General features: G+C 36.5%; 1 protein-coding gene across 1 annotated transcript in view; it reads right to left on the minus strand.

The window, feature by feature from the left end:
- Window positions 1-22,295, minus strand: part of LOC126810841 (synaptotagmin-9) — a 52,536-nt gene that overhangs the window by 26,765 nt on the left and 3,476 nt on the right. Inside the window, exon 2 of the mRNA XM_050536148.2 lies at window positions 5,043-5,887. Coding sequence (XP_050392105.1) covers window positions 5,043-5,887 — 845 coding nt within the window. The remainder of the gene's footprint in view (window positions 1-5,042; window positions 5,888-22,295) is intronic.

Consider the following 22,295-nt stretch of genomic DNA (forward strand, 5'->3'; position numbering starts at 1 on the left):
TAATATCAGAGAGTTTTATGTACATGTTATAGCTTGTATGTTCTGTTGAATATAAACGGTTTCATTAGACATATTGCTAGTCACTGATAAAATAGAAGATTGTCACAAAGAAGACACCTACTCAGACAATTTTAACTAAATCATCTTTAATGAGGTTAATATGGAAAATTAAGTCTTGCGTAATATCAACGTTGAAGGATGTGAACATTTATATTGATATATTTTGTTGGTAACCACCATAGTATTGCCGCAAGCGCTAATTATTGCTGATCGTAATATTAGACACTTTTTATGAGTAATCCTTTTAATGACAGAACGATTTCATACAGACTATTCTGTAATTTTGTATAAACTCCAGGGAAATTAAAGCACGGAACTTAAAGAACTTGAAATAGATTGTGTTAAATTGTCCAAAACAAGATTTCCGTCCAACAAAATATCAATTTGAACAGAATAGTTTGAATGACATTTTACCTAAAAGAATTGCATCACAGAAATTAAATACTTATCGATTGCCATCGAGAGAATAGCGGTATTTACTTTGAAATAATCAAAGATTTTGTTTGTGTACTTAGCATTCATGTAATGTTTGCTTTGATGTTGCAATTTGCTTTAAGAATCACGGTGTGAAGCTTTTTTTGCTTGAAAGTAAACGATGATTATCAAGGTGGATTGTGGTTGTTTCCAGGAGATAACAATCCAATCAAAATTTCTGGTTTTAAATATACTAGAAAGCTTCCTGCAACCCGGGCCGACAATGGTGCAAACTCGGCCCACAACATGGTTATGAAGATCAATTTATATAAGGCTCAGCTTGTTTTAAAATCCATTTTTACATATACTCATGTTGTACTTGAAATAAAAGAGTTTTTATACCATCATTGCTTAGATGGGAGACTCTATCCCACTATTTTTCAGTTTAGAAAGGAAAGCGAGGGAGCGAATCAAAAACCTCTAGACGTCTAGCAAATTGAAATTTGGGAATATGTTGGTAATTCACTTACTTCCAAATTGTTGAACCATCAGAGCAAATCGAAGACAGTTCTCGTAATGAGATGAAACCGGAATCTGCAGTCGTCTATAGAATAAGCTAGCTGATCACAATGTATCCTGTGACCGGTAATGTGACATTAATTACTAGCATTTGCAAATATTTAGAAAGTGTCGTTGCCATGAATTTTACAATTAAATATTATGAACGTCGGTCGTCGGTTAGGTGAATATGGCTAAGCATATCACGATACCATTATTCGTTTTCTTACAATATTATGGCCGTAGTAACCTGGAAGGCTGCCAATGGCAATTTTATTCGATAGGTTATGACATTATGTCATCGATCATATTATGTAAAATGATAGTTGACTAGTAAATGTTTAAAGGAACGGCGATACAAGTAGCTAATCAAACGCCAACGTGTTGGGAATTATCCGCCAATCTTGGCTTAAAACATCACCGTAGGTCATCACCAACCTATTTCAGTTTTTAATGCGATGAAATACAACCAATAATCAATATCCGGTTATTCCTTTAAATCAATTTCTTAACGAGAAGAAATACAATAAGAGGGATTGTTGACTTAGCTTCATTTACTGAATAATTATATTAAAAGACGAAGTCTGGCGATTAGAATAGGGAAGGAATTGGATAACATGAGGTTATTTGGAGATTGAAATATAACGAAGAGATGTTACGGTATTCCATAAAGCAGGTTGTATGTAACGAATGTATGTCCCCCAATCCCATCCGAAGCACTGGGCTATTGTTTTATTAATATTTGCTTGATATTTCTGATGCGAAAAAGGTCATTTGTGCATATACCATATACATCCTGTGCCAGGCTAAGGGCAGAATCGCTGACCACGCCAAGGGTTCTAGCAAATAAAATTTCACGAAAAATACTGTCACCTATCCATAAAGCTGAAAATATTATTTTAGGTTTCATTCAGTTAAAGATACATTATGGGAGATAAGATAAAGAGATGGCAGTTCTCGTTATAATAGTTAAAAACTAAATAGTGTAAAGGTAATTTGCTAAAAATTTCAGTCAAATTGATCCACTATGGGCCGAGAAAGAAGCGGGTGAAATTTTTGCATAGTCTCGGTCATCATTACTAAAATCATTAATATAAACAGCATAGTCTCGATTATCCACTTTTCTTGATTTAATTATCAATAGCCGTTAGCGCCATATAAGAATCTAATCCAGCCAACATCGAAGGCTAGCCTTGACATCGAGAGTTTATTATGGTCTGGATAAGTTAATTAATGTCTAATTTAGATAACATTTCAGGCCTAAAGAAAGACTTGTAATAAGCAGATTTTGTTCTTGCATAATGCATGTTTAATAGATTCTAATTTTACCATCATTCAGTTTCAGAACATATTCTGTCACGCAAGATACATAGAAATTATCATTGTGGAATCTAATTCTATCTCCAATTGATATAATGGAAATAGTGAACAGAACTGGACCTGATACAGTTTCTTGTGGTACTCCAAACATGAGTTCACGCTGTTTCAGAATATATGCAGTGTCCGTGATGCCAACGTTAAGTCTTCAGTCATGCAGTAGAAACCTAGCATGTCAAAAACTGCAGACAATTCAAACAGAATGTGAAGTGAATCATCATCTTTAGGACGGCCAGTTAAAACACACAACAATTATTTGGTAGGTGTAGTGATTCTGAATCCATTTTCGTACATATTTTAGTGATTAAGTCATTCCCCTGTATATATATTGGAGGAAGTTCAATCAGGGATTTATATTTCCGTTATGATATTCCTACCTTAGGCCTAACTAATACAATGACATTCATCCTGCATCAACTAAATTTCATTTGAAATGTCTCCCAGCTCACTGCGGTAGTAGCGTAGCGGATATGTCGATTGTGTCACTCTCAGGTCACTGCGGAAGCTGGCCATACAAAACGATTCAAATGTTCAGAGACAAATGGATACAGTATCACTTGTTTCTCAGATCTTCCGTAAACCATTTGATAATGAATAGCCCACCATCATTCCGAAGATAACGGATATTGGAGGCTTTCATGAGGCGGCTAAGCTGAGAAATTATGGTCGTGATTTCGAGCTCGGTGAAAAATACCATGTGGAATGTCGCAAATTTCACTATCATTAAACTAATATTACACAATGTTGTAAAGCTATTGAAGTGAAGGAGTCTGTATCGAGTTCTAGACGGTCCGTAGCGCCAAAATTCATTTTTGCGGGCCGTTGTCTTTTACGTGGTCTGTAGGAAAGATTTTAGACGGTCCATTCCAGCAAATAAAATCGGTGATCGCTGTTACAGCGGTAAGCAGTAGAACTCGCAACAACTATTTTGTGGACCTGCCAAGACAGGGCAAATGACGACTGGACATTAATCTAGTTGTATTTAACAAATCAGCAGTGAGAATTGTTTCCATAATTCTCATTAATTACTTACACATCTAACATTTTTATAAAGCATCTAGCAATGAAATTGTTCATCTCTCTGTGTAAAAATGCTCATTGTCGAACTTAGTCATGTCCTAAATACTCTGCCATTGAAATTGCTATCCCCGCTCATTATTGAACTTAGTCAAGGCCATAGATCTTAATCGGTTCATTATTGTCGGCCTCCAATACCCGTTCATTATAAAATGGTTCACTGCATATCGGGATTCACCCGTGTCTCATCATTTGAATCATTTTGCGAAATAGGTTTGGTCATCTTGAATTAATTTTCGAGGTTGGTGATCGAAATATTACACGTCCACAACGCTGCGTCCACAGTGAGCTGAGAGTGGCCCATTTCGTCATGCCTGCTAGGCTGCTTCCGCAGTGAGCATTGGTCGGCCAGAGAGTCTAAGTGAAATTAAGTTGAGGCTTAATGAATGCCATCGTATTAGGTCTGAGGCACACTCGGATATTCTTAAACCCCTAATCTCAAATGGGATTTTCTCATACTTTGACCCAGGGGAACCAAATAATTATCAAGATGAGAATATGTGTCAAAAATGGAATAAGCTACCCCCAAAAGGCATATTTTGACACCAAATGTCATTTTGTAAAATTCGAATTTTTCCTCCAAACTGGACCGCCATCGGGAATTACTTCCCAACATTAACTCAGTAGTATAACTAATCACCAAAATATGTATGGTAATCGATTCAGCTACCCCGAAAGGATATATTTTGATACTATTATCGATCATATCATGATAATTGGATAAAAATTCGTATTTGCCAGCCAAAACTGGCGGCCATTTTGGATTTTTGCCAATTTGACCCATTTGAACACGGATTTCGGACTGGGCCTTTTATTTGCAGATAATATACGTCTAGACCGACCATAAACCGTGGTGGCATTTCTATTGCAACAACTGCCCGGATTGATGCAAACTTCAGTTAAAAAGCTTGGATTAAAACCCAACTGGACTCCTTTGTTTTATAACATGAACTATACGTAATATGAAGACCAAGTTTAGCGGAACTAGTTCAGCTATCGAGAACCTTTAACAATAATTACAGTAATGATTGGAAATTTGCGAAAGCAATATACGGCGTAGTCGGCTTATAAATTGCGTTATATCCCCAACACATCATTTGATTGCCGTACTAAAGACCAATAATTGAAGTCATAATATGTAACAAATCCCTAAAGATGCCAAGAAAATTAGGTCTATTTCCCATGAAGCTTCGCTACCTTAGTAGTATCGTTCACAATTTATATATACAGTCTCATTATGACCATGGGATATTATATAATAAAACAATACACGAGCTATCATTAAAATAACTACATGATATTAAATATTATTAATTGGTGATGTCTAGAAAGTGATATAATGATATATTGACATTATAATCAATCTCTTTAATGGTAAACATGACGCAGTCCTCGGCTGTTTTGTGAAATATTAACTTCGTGTTAATTCTTTACTCCAATATAATAAAAAAAGATTGGATTTCTTAAGGATAAAACTATATTTAGATCCATTAAAAGATCTAAAGAAATAAAGCAACTTAAATACATGCAGAAATAATGTATTGAATATACTTTACCTGGTTTGTGACGTATATGTCTCTCACAAAAAATGTTTCTTTGCCAAGACTGCCTTCACCTAAGATGTCTTTCACAATTACAGCACCAATAATATCGTGGCGTGAAAACCGATCAAAATCGTACACATTAAACTGTAAGGTTCTTGTAGGTAAACTTTCATACGGTAAATTAAAAACAAAAGTTTCCTCAAATTCGGGGTTTAGTGTTTTTCTGTGAACCTTAGTTTGAAATTTTGTCTTTCTGTCCGGCAGAAGATAAACTTTAACATAGGGATCCGAGGTACCAGAAAAATCTTTAGCTGGCAAATTTTCAGCACGGTGTATGTCAACGTATAAATTCCCCTCTTCTTGTGAATATGTCAAACTAAAAAGTAGTTTTCCACAAGGCGTGTGCTCTGATCTGAGACTGTCTATGGATGCTTGTTTGTATAATTCTGGTTTAATTGAGCCCAGTTCTGGTTGCTCTTTATGTTTTATACTCTGAACAGAAAACTCTATATTTGACAAGTCTATTTTATGCGACAGCATGCGCTGAAAGTTCATATGACGTGGTGACACTGTAGGAAGAGTCCATTGGCGGGAACTGATTTGAAATATGCCACGTCTGGTTGGTGTTTCCGAGGCAATGTGCTTTGGCGAGGATTCATTAGCCAGATCAGGCGTACTTTGACTTATTCTTACATTTTGACCAAATCCCTTTTCTCCACATTGATTCAACCCAGCCACTAATGCTTTATTTCTGTTGAGTTTTCTCGTACAAACATACCAGGCAGCTGTTAACAGGATAGCCAACACTAATGCGCTACAACCAAACACAGAACCTGCTATTACTGGATCCAGAGTGCCTGAAATATGACAAATAATGAGATATAAATACTACTTGGTAAATAACACATATTAATTATACAGCAGTGCTTGAGAACGGGTATAAATGTCGTTTTATACGTTCTTGAGACTCTCCTTTCTTCTCCACCGATACATTCTTACACCATTCACAAGTCTATCAAGTTCAGATTCAGAAATCACGTTGCTGTCAACGCACCATTGCTACTGTTGACATTATAATATAGCACATGACCATGCATATTCCTGAAGCAATGGCCCGAGAAATCCCTCTCTGGCCATTGCTGGATTAGTTTCTGATACTTGCGCTTTTGAGGGTGTGTGTCTATTCTTCCCGTCCAATCAAATCTATCCCCAAGCACAGCAACATGACAGCCCTTCTTTTAATCAAGTGCCTTCCCTAAAACTTTGGACAGTGATTTACGGTATTAAAAACGGTGAAAGTGTTGTTCAACTCAAAACAGTATTGTTTACATTATATCCGTACTGATAGCCTCATTTGTCACACAATTAGTTTTTCTGGAATATTCTGCTAAGCACTGGTTAATTGGGCATAATAAAATCGTGAGTCATGACGTAACGTTATGTAAACATATTTGGTCCAATTTAGAGCTCTGTTTGGTATTGTTACGCAGTAAGCTATTGGTTGTTAATCGGACTATTGACCAGTCATAATTTAGAACAAGAATTTGCCTTCTTTACAGTAGTGGGTGTGGGATTAGGTCTAATCAAACGTAACACTGCGAGGAGTATGCTGGCCATGGGACATTATCAAATTTAAACTCAGTCAAAGGACATTATCAAATTTAGACTCTCTGTAACGTAGTCATAGGACATTATTAAATTTAGACGCCCCGTTTCGCACCCTTGCTACTGTTGACATTATTAGATAACACATAGTTGTAGGATATTATTAAATTCAGACGCCCCGAATACGCAACCTATAACACATGGTCATAGGACATTATCATATTTAATTAGACTCTCTCTAACGCAGTCATAGGACATTATCATATTTAATAAGACTCTCTCTAACGCAGTCATAGGACATTAACAAATGCAGCTAATGTTATCATTAAAATATACGCATGGTCATATATGCGGTTACAAACTTTAAGTGGGGGAAATGGTATCAAATATTGTAATTAGACGGTTGATTCCAGTAATTATTAATGACTTAGCACAATAATCACTAGATAGCCCTAATTGTCTGGATGGATTTCTCCAGTACTGGATAAACACGTAAATATGATTCACATAATATAAACCATTAGCGGGAATAATAAGATGTTTTGTGGCATTCCGTTATTTAGGACAATAACTGTTGTCTGGGAAGTATTGCACATTTCATAACCAATCGTCTCAACTTTTTAGCAATGTTAGCAATGCAACCATTTTGCCAATTAAGGGTTTATCAAGGAAACGTTGACAATGGGTACATCTAAAATATAAACTAGAACTATAAAATTTAATGAGCGTAGAGTAGTATTAGTCCGGGAGCTAGGTAGGTTTTGTTCAACATGGAAGGTGTGGAAGGTTTGACATGCTAGTGGTGTATGGCTGCGTTAGGAGACCCCAGAAACCCAATTCTTAAGTTGCGTCAGTGGTGGGTGTGGTAGGAGGAGCCACCCATAGTACCCCCCAAAATGGGTTTATTCAACATGGAAGGTGCAAGTTCCACTTCAATGACATTTGATAGAGGAATGTGCCCTGAATTAGGAAATATAACTTAAGAATGGGATTTTTGGTGGAAAGGCCACTTAAGAAGAGGTCAAAGGTCACTAATTAGCAATTTTTCGATTTTACTGAAAACGATTTTTCCATTATCTCGTGATCTATTCCAAGTATATTACACAAAACTACATGGACAATTTGATAGTGCTAGGAGCAAAAATATAAGACATAAAATAAATGAAGTTTTAGTTATGACAAAAGTATGACATAATCTCAAAAATAACGAAAATATCACTCGACCCCCATCGGTAATTAAAATTTTAATCAGCATGGAAGGTGCAAGTGAGAAACCAAGCCTAAATTGTACGGAATGATATCAGAAATCAGTATCATCAACTTAAGAATGAAATTTCTGGTGGTCAGTGTACTTAGAAGAGAATAATGCTGGTTTGCACTGAATGTCCCCTAATTAGAAATTTAATTAACATGAAAGGTGCGAGATTGGAACAAGGTGTAAAATATAGGGACTGATCATCACAACCACTAACTTACGAATGTGACCAATAACCTTTAAAAATCAGTGACAAACATGGCATTATGCCCACAATGCTGTTTCCTTTGATCTCTGATAGTAACAGTGATACATTAATTACCGCCCACTTCCTCCATACTAAGAGTCATTTAAAACATAGATCTATGTCATGTTATTGCAGATATCAATCAAGACCCAATCAACCAGAACCTAACTTAGGAAAGGCAACTGTCTTCATCAGAGGAAGCAGTGTCAACGTCATCATCAGATGTATCCTGATCAGATTGCTCAATGCCCTCTTCAACCAATGACTCCCGGAGTTCAGGACCATTAAAACGAATGATTTCATTCTGTCCTTTTCTCAACTATCTTCTGGCGATGGGTGCTGGGTAATTCCTGATTTATCAGCGCTTCTCGAAATCTCGGCGACAAAAGATGCCCCTTTTGATTTGTAGTGACACTTCTGATTCGCAAGGAGGACTCCTGCTATCATCGATGCCCTTTAGTTTGTCCAGACGATTTTTACATCTTGTGACAGTATTGGGTCTTTATATCAGGTTCAGATGACAAGACTAGTTTAACATCTTATAATACTTTTATTCTCTGCTTCTTACATATCACGTACAAACATCGTAATGTTAAGGACACACAGAACTAACTTGTATTGAGGGAGCCATGTCCTAGTTTGGCTAGGCACGAGTGTGCCGACTCCAAGACGCTCTCCCTCGTTCCGTCTTGTCTCGCGCCAAAGGCGCCCAGGACCTCCGGTCTTGTGTCCTGTCCGGACCTAACTGACTATGTCGTTTCCATTCTGGTTTTATAAACCCTTCAAGAAAATGGATCTTATAAGACACCTGGCTAATGTATCATATCAGGTCTAACACCCAACACATGCCTATCAGACAAAGAAAGTTTAAATAAGACAGGCCAACAACAAGTTAAGATTACATAATAACATAAGGAATGTCACCAAGACCTCCAGGGGTGTCGATAGCAGACAGGTTTAAAATCACTGTCGCGTGTCAAGATGGTAGGAAGCGTCTGTAACATCTGTTATGTAACAATCTTGCCTTTGGCCCATTGCGTCTTCTCAAACACGATGTAGCGATATCATTCAAGGTGCAGATGTATGGGGCTAAGCGACAAGCAATCTCCTCACTCAACAGGCATCGCTACACCGTGTTTGAGAAGACGTAATGGGTCTAAGGCAAGATGTTCAAATCTTCTGGACAAACCGAAGTGTCACTACAGATGACAAGGGCATTTTTGGTCGCAAAGATATAGGGAAACGCTGATAAATCAGGAATTAACCAGCATCCATCGGCAGAAGATGGTTGGGAGTTTAAGGAAAGACAGTATGAAATCTTATCGTTTAATGGTCCTGACCTATGGGAGTCATTGGTTGAGGAATTCATTGAGGAATGAGGAATCTGATGATGCTTAATTTGATCGAAATGGTTGCCTCTCCTAAGTTAGGTTCTGGTTGATTGGGTCTTGATTGATATCTGCAATAACATGACATAGATCTATGTTTTAAATGATTCTTAGTATGAAGGAAGTGGGCGGTAATTAATATATCATTAGTGTTACTATCAGAGATCAAGAGGAAACATAGCATTGTGGGCATATTGCACTGCTTGTCACTGACTTTTTATGGTTATTGGTCACATCTGCTGTTCTTAAGTTCATTTACCACCAAAATATTGATTCTTATGTTAGTGGTTGTGAATCCTATGATCATTCCCTACATTTTACACCTTGTTCCAATGTCGCACCTTTCATGTTAATTAAATTTCTAATTAGGGGTCATTCGGTGCAAACCAGCATTTTTCTCTTCTTTAAGTACACTGACCACCAGAAATTTCATTCTTAAGTTGATGATACTGATTTCTGATATCATTACGTACAATTTAGGCTTGGTTTCTCACTTGCACCTTCCATGTTGATTAAAATTTTAATTACCGTTGGGGGTCAGGTGATATTTCCGTTATTTTTGAGATTATGTCATACTTTTAACTAAAACTTCATTTATTTTATTTCTCATATCTTTGCTCCTAGCACTATCAAATTGTCCATGTAGTTTTGTGCAATGTACTTAGAATTGATCACGAGATAATGGAAAGATCGTTTTCAGTAAAATCGAAAAATTGCTAATTAGTGACCTTTGACCTCTTCTTAAGTGGCCTTTCCACCAAAAATCCCATTCTTAAGTTATATTTCCGAATTCAGGGCACATTCCTCTATCAAATGCCATTGAAGTGGAACTTGCACCTTCCATGTTGAATAAACCCATTTTGGGGGGTACTATGGGTGGCTCCTCCTACCACACCCACCGCTGGCGCAACTTAAGAATTGGGTTTCTGGGGTCTCCTAACCCAGCCATACACCACTAGCATACCAAACCTTCCGCACCTTCCATGTTGAACAAAACCCACCTAGCTCCCGGACTATATATGTCACTCACGTCAGTGAAGAACTAATGATTATGTCAACAACATATGTTAAACTCGGGACCACATGGGTAGATCTGAAGACTATTTACATATTCTTCAGGAAATTGCTTTTAGACATTCTGAATTTCACTTTCGTCAAATTATCTTAATCCATTAGTGCAACAGAAATATATTAGTAAATATATACTAAAACGACAGGTGTCACTATGGTGATCACTGTTCGACATAACTTTGTATATTGATGATCACTGTTCGATATAACTGTATACATTATATGTAATTGATGATCACTGTTCGATATAACTTTATAAATGTATTATTTGTAAACTTTACCAAGAGGTAAGTATATCACAGCAACACCTTACTAGATTGGATTACTCGCTAGAGAGCAACAAGAATGAATCATCAAAACACGAAAGAAAAGTGGAAAGATGTAGGTTATAGATGGTGATTGCTAATTAAGTTCGTTTCAAACCTTTACATGTCAACCAACTGGGACTTCGGTAATCCAGATTGCTGCTTAATTGGAACTAAAGTAAAATGTCCTAAGAGCCGACCGCACAGAATTAACAAGTTTATTCAGTTAAATATATCTGGGATGTCTTCTTTAAGTTAAAATTAAGAAATTTGAATAAATAAAGCGTACTTTCAATAGAGATTTCTTTGAAATCGTATGACCAAGCTCCAGATGGATTGTTTTAATGATATTTATTTAGGTCAAACCGTCGCTCAGTAATGAACAGTAATTGTATTTCGTGTAAAGCTCAGATGATCGCTTGGACCTATAATAAAGTGCTTCAAGAGCAGCTGTACACAGAATTAATCACGTTTATTCACTGGGGTCTGTTTTTATAAGTTAGAATTGGTCAATTTGATTAATGTTTTTGGTTGGGGTTTTTTTAAAAAGAAAAAGTGCTTTTAATGGTTTTAAACGATATAATTAACCCTTCTGGTGTGTTGGGGCTTTGATGCATTATATGTAGATATATCACCAAACACTCAACATGAGCAGAATAAATACACACCAGGGAATGCTATGAGAAGGTCGAGATTACACATGTTTTTAAAATCTTTTGGTTCATTGTATTCTTGGTATAATCACAGATGTTTACAACCCCTGTTACATTTGTAACAACACATTTCCAGTTCCATTTTAGATCTTATTACAGGATGTCAAGGGGGTTGGATGGCCGAATGGTTAGCACGATGTATCATAAGGCCTGTCATTGAGTCAACTTGCGTGGTTTCGATTTCCCCGTTGTACGTGACAAGGAGTAGGATCGTCTGTCCAACCGCGTGGGTTTTCTCCGGGTCCTCCGGTTTCCTCCCACTGGTAAAGACCCTACGGGCAAGCGAATTATTGAAATAAAATTGAACCATGTGTTAGGTTAGTCCCGAAATGACCTAGTTTCTGTCTCTCTCTTCTCTTCTCTCTCCCCCTCCTCCCTCTCTCTCTCTCTCTCTCTCTCAAATCCCAACTGCTTCAATTCCGACTCGATAGAGAAACCGCAAACTATACTACACAGAAATGTGCTTTAAGGTCACCAATAAAATCTTACAAAATGACAATAAATAAGTGCATGCTATGATGGCCAGCATTAAAACATTACGTTATGTTATACCAAGTACAAAATCATAATCTTCATTTTAACGACTGCAATGGGATTTCTTTTTATTGATTTTTTCCTTCTAGATATAACAGACAATTTAAATATTGGTTCTTGTATATTCAATTTCACGTATTTTATTGGATATTCCCATAAATGAGTTTATAGAAAATGCGGTTTAATAACAAAAAGAGGTATATCTTTATTTCGTTTATTCAATATAGATCTAATGTTATACATAAGATCTAAGATATATCTTTATTTCGTTTATTCAATATAGATCTAATGTTATACATAAGATCTACGATATTAAGACTTTTTATATAATCATCGCCGTTTTCCGGATATTTCCTTCGCGTTCAGGACAAACAACTTGATCCCCATATGCGGCAGTTTAATCCAGAAAGTGGGTTGAAGCTGTCTGATTGACTGAACAAATTCAAATAAATTCCAATTTATACCAATCATGTACAGTTAATACTGGTCTAGTTTAATCAAACGCATCAAAGTTATGTGGAATGAGAGTCCGGTAAAACGAGTGCCTTTATGGTGCACCATCCATGATTGACCAGGTGTCCTGTAACTCTGTGAGTATATTTCGAGCAACTTGATGCATGACTTGAATGTGTTAGCTGCAGACTCATCAAATTATTTGTCGATATATGATGCTACCAGAGGAGACAAAAGCGAACAATTGTATCGTTTATAAATACCCCACAGTTGTCGTATTACAAGTTATCCGGGAAAATAGTCAGAGTTAATACTAAATTATGCGCAGAAAACCGTTTTCAGAACGGATACCGTTTACACACGAAATTAGCGTCCAGGGTTCTAATGAATAATCTCAGGACATTTACAGTTTCCGCTACAAAAGTTTAACCGTACTATAAACGTGCGTTTCCGTGTCCCTTTGAGTAGAAACTAGTTAAAAATATAATTTAGGCAAGTCTTTATCAAAATGTATGAAATAAAAGTGCGAATATATAAACAATTGTGGGTGGTGTAAATAAACAAATATAATTGATTATGGGTGTAATATGAAAATACAAATTAAATATAACTCGCTTTGTGAGAGATATCTGATATCTGAAATCATTTAAATCTTAACTATAAATTGTAGTAAAACAAGTATTATCAATTATAATGAAATCTTACTTTTCCGTTTACTAATTTATGTATTTTATATAATTAAAGCAATATTAAATCATTGAAATTTAAATATAAACAAATACTTTTCCGTTTATATAATCATGATATCATAATTTGATATTTCACATAAATCGACGAATATTTTAAATCACGTTTATTTTACTAAACAAGTACTTACTAGATTTGTTAAATTCTACTTTTCGGCTCAGTAAAATCGTTATATAAATCAATGAAATAACAGTGGTTATTTTATTTAAAGGACAATATTGGTGTCAGTCATTATAAAATATGTGATAGAGCTCGTTAAATACATCCCAAATATAATTTTAACACAGAGATCATTTCTACGGGAGACGTGTAACAAGCACGTGAAGAAACGGGAAGTGACGTCAAACATGACAAACACGAGTTGTCCTTCTATATAACTGGCTGAAGTAACGAGCGATAACAGACAAACGATTGAATTTCGTTTCACTGATAATTCCGTTGAAGTTCAAAAGTTATTATATGGGACGGTGAGAGGGTATCTCACAATTCAACAAGAGCATCGCTACCGCTGCAATATACGTCCACATTCCTGCTTTGATTGATATGGTACTTTTTAAAACTAGAAATGGGCGTGGCTCTGCCCCTGGGGGTCGGGCATGCACCAAAAACAATAGGGATCTTCCTTGGGGTATAAGGAATAAGTATACCAAGTTTGAAGAAAATCCAGTAAGAATTGCGCCCTGTAGGCGACACAAAGACACACGAAAAGAAAATGGGAAATGGGCGTGGCTCTGCCCCTGGGGGTTGGGCATGTACCCCAAACGATAGGGATGTTCCTTAGGGTACAAAGAATGTGTATGCAAGATTATAAGTTAAGAAATGTGGCCTGTAGACGACAAACAAACAAATACTAGAAATGGGCGTGGCTCTGCCCCTGGGGGTCGGGCATGCACCAAAAACAATAGGGATCTTCCTTGGGGTATAAGGAATAAGTATACCAAGTTTGAAGAAAATCCAGTAAGAATTGCGCCCTGTAGGCGACACAAAGACACACGAAAAGAAAATGGGCGTGGCTCTGCCCCTGGGGGTTGGGCATGCACCCCAAACGATAGGGATGTTCCTTAGGGTACAAAGAATGTGTATGCAAAGTTTCAAGATTATTAGTTAAGAAATGTGGCCTGTAGACGACAAACAAACAAATACTAGAAATGGGCGTGGCTCTGCCCCGGGGGGTCGGGCATGCACCAAAAACAATAGGGATCTTCCTTGGGGTATAAGGAATAAGTATACCAAGTTTGAAGAAAATCCATGAAGAATTGGCTGTAACTAGATAAGGGACACGAGAAAAATAGAAAAATCCCGTACATTCCCCCGTTTTTATTTATTCTGTTCTTAATAAAAACATGGTAATGCACGGACTTTTTCTAATTTGTACGTTATCTTTTATCTACTGACAGCCAATTTTTTTTTTTTAATTGTCAGATATCCTCTCATCGTCTCATATAACAAGTTTTCATCTTCAACTGAATTATCAGTGAAATGAAATTCAATCGTTTGTCTGTTATCGCTCGTTACTTCAGCCAGTTATATAGAAGGACAACTCGTGTTTGTCATGTTTGACGTCACTTCCCATTTCTCCCCGTGCTTGTTACACGTCTCCCGTAGCAATGATCTCTGTGTTAAAATTATATTTGGAATGTATATATTTAACCAGTTCTATCACATATGTAATAATGACTGACACCAATATTGTCCTTTAAATTAGCTGATAGAAACTAGAAGTTCACCTATGCTATAAAATAACGAATACCTGACAACTCATCCCAAAGACAACTCATCCCAAGTTTAAAAGACAACTCATCCCAACTTTAAAAAAACAACACTCATCCCAAAATAGGTGTAGGCAGTCTACAAAAAGTAGAAACATATGGGTTGTAATAGAAATATAATTGTGAAATCTGTTAAACCAACAAAGTACTAAAACATTAATACAAATAGTGAAACATAACCATCAATTTATTAAAACAACAATATTAATTTGATTGAAACAACAATATCAATTTGATTGAAACAACAATATCATTTTTATCAATAACACATTTTCATCAAAACTTATTCCTACAATTATACAATTCATACAATACAAAACATAGAAATAAACTTAAAACATTTTACATACAGTAAGTAAAGAGACATAGCTTTGAATTGAAATTCAAGTTCCAATATTGTAGTTAAAAGCATAATTTATTCAAGTGACGACAAGACAATTTGTCCGCAAATTTAAAGGCTTGAATTTCCGAATAACACGCCTAGTTATTTTCTAGTAATTTGATTGCTGGCTGTTTAAAACATCCAGAGAAAACTAGAGGTTTGGCCATTGATTGGTTGAAAACTAATCTTGCCCAGCTCAATCCCTCAAGTGTCATATTGAGTAATTATATTACCTCCAGTTAATCCCAGCGTATCGTTTGAAAAGTCTTACACGTCACCATTAATTATACCTAAAACCAATCTAAAATAAGATACAATACAGGACTCTTCTAGTGTCTCTTTAATACGTCAATATTCTTATATAACAGAGTTAATCTGTTATCAGTCAACGTCAGCAAAGAAATGTTACTTTAGTTTTAAAATAGAAACTGACATTTAAACCTTATTAATTAAATACGTGTGCAAATTATATATAAAAATATACACTACTGCAGTACTTCGGTGGGCAGAAGGAGAAGGCTCACGCTTCACACGTTGCACGCTTGAAAAAGGTAATGTAAAATTTCAGTGGTTCAGATTGGAAAGCTCACATTTAATCCCTAACAAACGCGGTAATAACCCTGAGATCATCTAGTTTTGATCTGTTTATATTTGTTTCTTATTCTCTTCTTAGGACTCACGTTGTGTATATATTTGTACCCCAGCAGTTAAGACGTTAAACTACCAGGCATAACAATGTATCAGTTCGTTTCTACATTTTAAATCAAGCACTGGATACATAGGTTACAAGCTTAGGTTACACTGCAATACTTAAAATTGACATGCCTTTCTCTCCATCCCCTAATTTGCAGATCGAGTTGACTGACGGAACACCCTACATCATATGGCTCTCCTACAAATCAATGGGGTTTACTCAGGCCAGCTGGGGTCTTTTGAACCTCGGCGGTCTCTCCCGAATTTAGCGTCTGTCTGTCTATAGCTCAGAGCTCTGATGGTTTCCCCCCTTGGGTTTCGGCTTTCAGTTATCTAATTGGTCAAATATGGCGTAATTAATAATAATGATTGGTTGCTAAGCTTAATGATGCAATGGTATTTTTCCTACCATGATATGGTGATATTTTGTTTTTCACACTGAACCAGCTATGGTTTGGTTTTATAAATCTTTTTATGTGTCAACCCATGACTCATTCCATTTAAGTGCATGAGATGTAGTTTAAACAATATTTTATTCAATAAACTGAAATGGATTGAACAACAGGCAAAGGCCTATATAAGCCCATATGCACGCGATATGACTTCTTTACCAAAATGAAACCCAATAATTAAAGATATAATATAATGAAATTATTTATTTAAAGAGCAAAAAATCTACTAATCTTATTACAACGTATATCCTTCTGAAGTAAACACCCCTTGTTCCGAAATCATGTTCATCTGGATTTTACGTCATGATCCCCCCTTGTCAGTGGTGCAGGACGGCGGAGGAGGGTAGGTGGTGGCTGGCCATAGACAATTTAAAATCATTCGGATGGGACAAAATACACAGGTCCAGTGTACACATGGCGTGCGCGTAAAATAGGCCTTAGCAGTTGTAGCAAGATTGGTAGACATTAGCTTGTTCCGTGGGAATGAGAATATCATGTTTAATACGTGATTGGAAATTTACTAATTGCATCATTTGGCTTGAGTAACCAATCACTATAACTAATTACGTCATAATCCTTGAGTGGCATTTAGTGATTGAGCACATTAAAGTACATTTGTACTTGATAACGATAAGAGAATACTTGTCGAAACGTCGTGCTATATGTGTATAAACCAGTGATTGTATTCCATATAAATTGTGTTGTGTTTTTTAATTACGTCATATTTGACCAATTAGATAATTGAAGGTCCAAAAACCCAAAGCTACAAGACCATCATATTTCTGGTCATTTGTCAGACAGTCGCTTGATTCTAGAAGAAAAGCATTTATATATTCATTTCTATCAGCAGACTCGCCCTAGCGAGCCTTGGTGAATTAGGATTGAGAGAATGACTCTATTGTAATCTATTATGCATTGTACCATACGTAAGCAGCTTGATATATAAAATGTAAAAACGAACAACCGTCTTAACTATTGAATAAGAAGAGAATACACACCGTGAAGGGGAAGCAGAGACAACAAGTGAAAATATTAGACGACCACAAGGCTGTTAAGATATGTAGTAAGAAAAGGTGCATGGGTTATACGCTGGATGTGGCGACCGGTGTTAGGTAGTTTCCGCTTTCCATGTCTGACAAAAGACCCATGGTTCTACACAATTGGTAATCGAAATAAGAGTAGGCCGCTATCTGGGCAAAATTTCTCTCATAGAACCATAGAGCTATATATTGATAACCTCCATGCATAGAACAGTGTATGGTGTATGCTCATCTTCATTAGTCCAGAAGAGGCTGAAAAGTCGTTAAACGAAATCTTGGTAGAATGTAAGAAGCTTCAATCTTGATCCGATCTCACTGAAATTTTTATGGATTATTTAACAACTGGGCCCCGTTCCTAGAAATTATTTAAGGTAGCCTAAGAAACTTATAAAAATACCGTCCCTAGAAAATTCTCAAGACCACTAATTCGAAAGCACAAGTCAAGTATAAGTCTAAGCACATTGTGACTGGTAAAGTTTGCCATAAACTGAGACTACGATGCTCTTTAACGTCATAAAAACAACTTTTGTATGCGAATTACGTCTTAAGTTTGTCGCCTGCTTCATTGGCGTCATATATATATATATATATATATATATATATATATATATATATGGTTCATTTCGATGCATTTGACATGTCCCCTATTCACATATAAAATGTGCCACAAGATAAAAAACGCAGACACATACAAACTAACTGAATAATTGTGAGAGCGCCTGATCTTATAGTAGTCTGTGTGTTTGTAGCCTATTGTTTACGAATTAGCAAATAAATAAAATGATTTCAGGGTAGGCCTAGAAGCGAAATTTTCTATAGCATTCTTAATTTGAAATTTCTTCTGGAGAAAGATTTTTTTCTGTCTTGTAATTGTCCTTTTGGTATCGGAAATGCCGTCGAATAACTCTACGGTCAGCCACCTTTTTGAAGCAGAAACAGACTTATGGTTGGTAAGCTGGGACTTGTCCTTAGATTGACTATGTTATTTAAGAACGAAGTTGTGCTTAAGTTTTTTCTTGGAACGCATATAATGAAGTCTACTTAAACTCTAAGCACAAGAACGTTCTTAAGAATTTTCTGGGAACACAAAATAAGGTAAGTTTACTTAAATGCAAAGTCTACTTAAATCTAAGCACAAGAACGTGCTTAAGAATTTTCTAGGAATCGGGCCCTGCATTATTATCTATGGTTTTTTCCCTCCATTTTGAAATTTGGATGCCTGCTCTTTTAGTACATGGTGAATTAATTAGTTTATGTGTGTGAGCTATTCTCAAAATACCCTAATTAAAATATCTACTGTTACTATTACAAGATCATATCGATATGTCTAGTTAGTTTAAATATGTAAATTACAATCTTATATATATAAGACAATCTGATTAAAATACAGATCTATATTTCGTTTCGTTTTTTTATACTTTCGATGGCCTACACTACATGAAGATCTGACGGGTTGTAGCGATAGGTCGCGTCAGAGGTCATACATATCACTGTATTACGTACATATAAGCCTTAATTGCATGACGGTGTGCCATTTCAATATAATTAATCTGTATTTTATTACCAACATACGCTGTAACTCAACCTCTTAATGTTTGTTTTGTAGAGACGGTAGTGTGGCCAGAAATTAGTAACTGATTACAATATCGATTACTATATCTAATGTGAGTTATAAAACAGTTACTATCTATAATATGGGTTATAAAACAGTCCAATTAATAGACCTATAAAAAGTAACAACCATATCAAATAGGACTATGTCATATTTCCTCCATAACCTACGGCCTAAATATGAGCGCCATGGAAAACGCATCACTTAGTTTTTCGTATAACAAAATGATCCTGTAAACATATCTTATTTATTTTGCTTCTTATTATGAATAATATTCAAATGGGAACACATCAAAAACAACACATTTGTACACTTATGGATGTTTAATCTGTAATCAACGGTACAATGTCAGAGGGGTCAAAACCAAAAGTACGACACAGATGTCAGTAGCGCGTGTGTCCTCCACGGGTTCTTACGCACGCTGTGCAGCGACGTCGCATGGAATTTACCAATGTTTGAAAGAAGGCCTGGGGCAAATTGTTCCATTCTTGGACAAGAGCAGCTTCTAAAGCAGCAATGGTGTGCATCTGTGGTCTCCGATAGAGACGGCGTCCAATCTCATCCCAGGCATGTTCTATCGGTGCCATGTCTGGAGACATGGATGGCCAGCCAGGTCGTCCATACTAAAACGGGCGGTATGCGGACGTGCATTATCCTGTTGGAAGTGCTGAAGTTGTGGGTGCGCTCGAAACATCGGAACAACAATTGGTTGCAAGACATCATCACGGTAAGCTACAGCATTAAAGGGCTCACACACAATGCTGCACGTCAATATTGGGTTTTTCATGTGCATCTCGTGCAATTTTTTTTTGTGCACACGGGCCGATATTTTTTGCGTTTGGGAGCATTGTGTGAAACAATAGTTCATAGTATTGCATAATATTATACATATCAAACCACCTAGTAATAAAATATTTGGGAAAAAAAAGTGATGCGTTTTCCATGGCGCTCAGTATATAATCTTTACGGGAAACTCTATTCGAGTTCAAATCTAAAAATACTGCTATTACAAGTACAGGTATCACATTGCGATAATGTAGATATAATGTTCAAGTATCGGGGGCTAAGTGAAAGGGGGTCGGGGGGGGGGGGGGGACAATGCCGTGCTTTAAGTCATGGGTTTAGAACGTTTGCGTCCATTGAGTTTTTGAGCCCCTTCTCAAATGGTTTCAATGCGGTTTTAAGATATCTGTTCCAACATTACTAAAAATTTGAAAACACTTGGCCAAATCACAGTCACAGTGGTCCAGATACGCTTAAAATCGATTAAAGCATGTTCCACTTACCTCAAATGTTTTTTCTCGGCGCCAGGAGAGGAGGGGAGGGTTGGGGTCTGCCCCTAACAATATAAATATGGGACATTTTTGCCCCCCACGGAAGTTAATGCAGGGAATTTACTGCTCATCGAGAAAAGTTAATATTAAATTTGTAAATTTTTAGAACTTCCTTCATCTCAAATATGGGTTCGAGAAAGACCCCCTTTATCCCAGTGCCCTCTTAATTGATGAGTAAGTCTGGAACTGCATTGGTCGACATCATTACGACTCCCGCCTCTTGAGACCAGATGGGGTTAAAGTCTATTTTAGCTAAATGGTATGTTTTCAAAGCGTTAGTCTCTGTGGAATTCCACAAGAAAGTACTTCCCACTATATTATAGTTATGTACTACCGCTCAGTGAATCAGAAGCTGTCTATAATTAATAGCAATTTTAATTTCAGGCTAGATATTCGTCTGACATGCATAAGAAAGCCATGATGTAATTATTGAAGCCTGTAGGGGAAAGGAAATTAACTCTGAATTCTCTTGTGTTAGAAGACAGTGAATTAATTGTATAGTCCTAACACAATAAGACTTTAGCATAGTTAGTTTAATTCATATCTGAATGATATTGTTCCTACCAGCTGTGTCTCATAACATCCAGTGTAGTGTCTGAAATTGTCACGTTTCATTCATTGACCTGTGGTGTTCTTGCTCAGCCTTTATATATGTAACGTATATAATAAAAATCGTGGCCTTAGGTATATATATATATTTGGAAGTGTTATTTCATGCCGACATAATGAATACAGGAAGTTAGTTAATTATAGAATTACGATTGGTCGTTGCTGCCTAATATACCGTTATTTAAAGGGGCAAAATCGCTAATATTTGGGACCTAGAAATTGACACAAATGGGTCACAACGCATATAATAATGTAATATGAATGTATATAAACTGATTAACATTCAATCGTTTCCGTTTTTACTCTAATTTCAAGTCAGTTATGTTCGGCGAAATACGCCAGAAGTCTCTGTCGAGTGGCAATCTCTAGCGGCTGGTTATTCCAGTCTACACCGATAGTATTTATTGCGCATGCTGTCCAGATAAGAATATCGCGTCACCGTTTGACATGACTTTTGAAATACGTCTAGCCTCGTTCTTCGAGTCCCTTGTTACAAATGGCGCTGAAACGCATTATGTTACACGATTCGTGTACCAATGGTAAAATGTTTATTTTGTCTTAAATATTGTATATCAGATGCCCATCTTTTCCCGGTAAGATCACAACATCAATGTCGATTTAAATTGACAAATACTTAGTGTTTTCAATGTAGAAGACTTTGGATGATATTGAGTTGGAGCAGTGGTTCTCAACCTTTTTTTGCCAATGGCACACCTTGAAACACATAAAAAAAATAGCGGCACACCTGGCTAAATATATATGAAAAATATTTGAATTTTGCAAAATAAAAACATGGCAAGTCATAAACGGCATACTACCGTAGACACAGACTAGTCATAGACACATAGAATGACTTAAACTAAATAAAGAAAAACACAGCTATGAACTTATTTTATTGCAGTGTTTCGAATTTCATCAGTCAAATAACTAAGAAATTTTCTTAGTGTGCCGTTCAAAATTTATCGGCAAACTTAGGAAGATCTTGCGGCACAACTGTGTGCCGCGGCACACTGGTTGAGAATCACTGAGTTAGAGACTTACCTACTTTAAGGTCTT

This window comes from Patella vulgata, chromosome 2 (genome assembly GCF_932274485.2).
Source record: "Patella vulgata chromosome 2, xgPatVulg1.2, whole genome shotgun sequence".
NCBI lineage: Eukaryota > Metazoa > Mollusca > Gastropoda > Patellidae > Patella > Patella vulgata.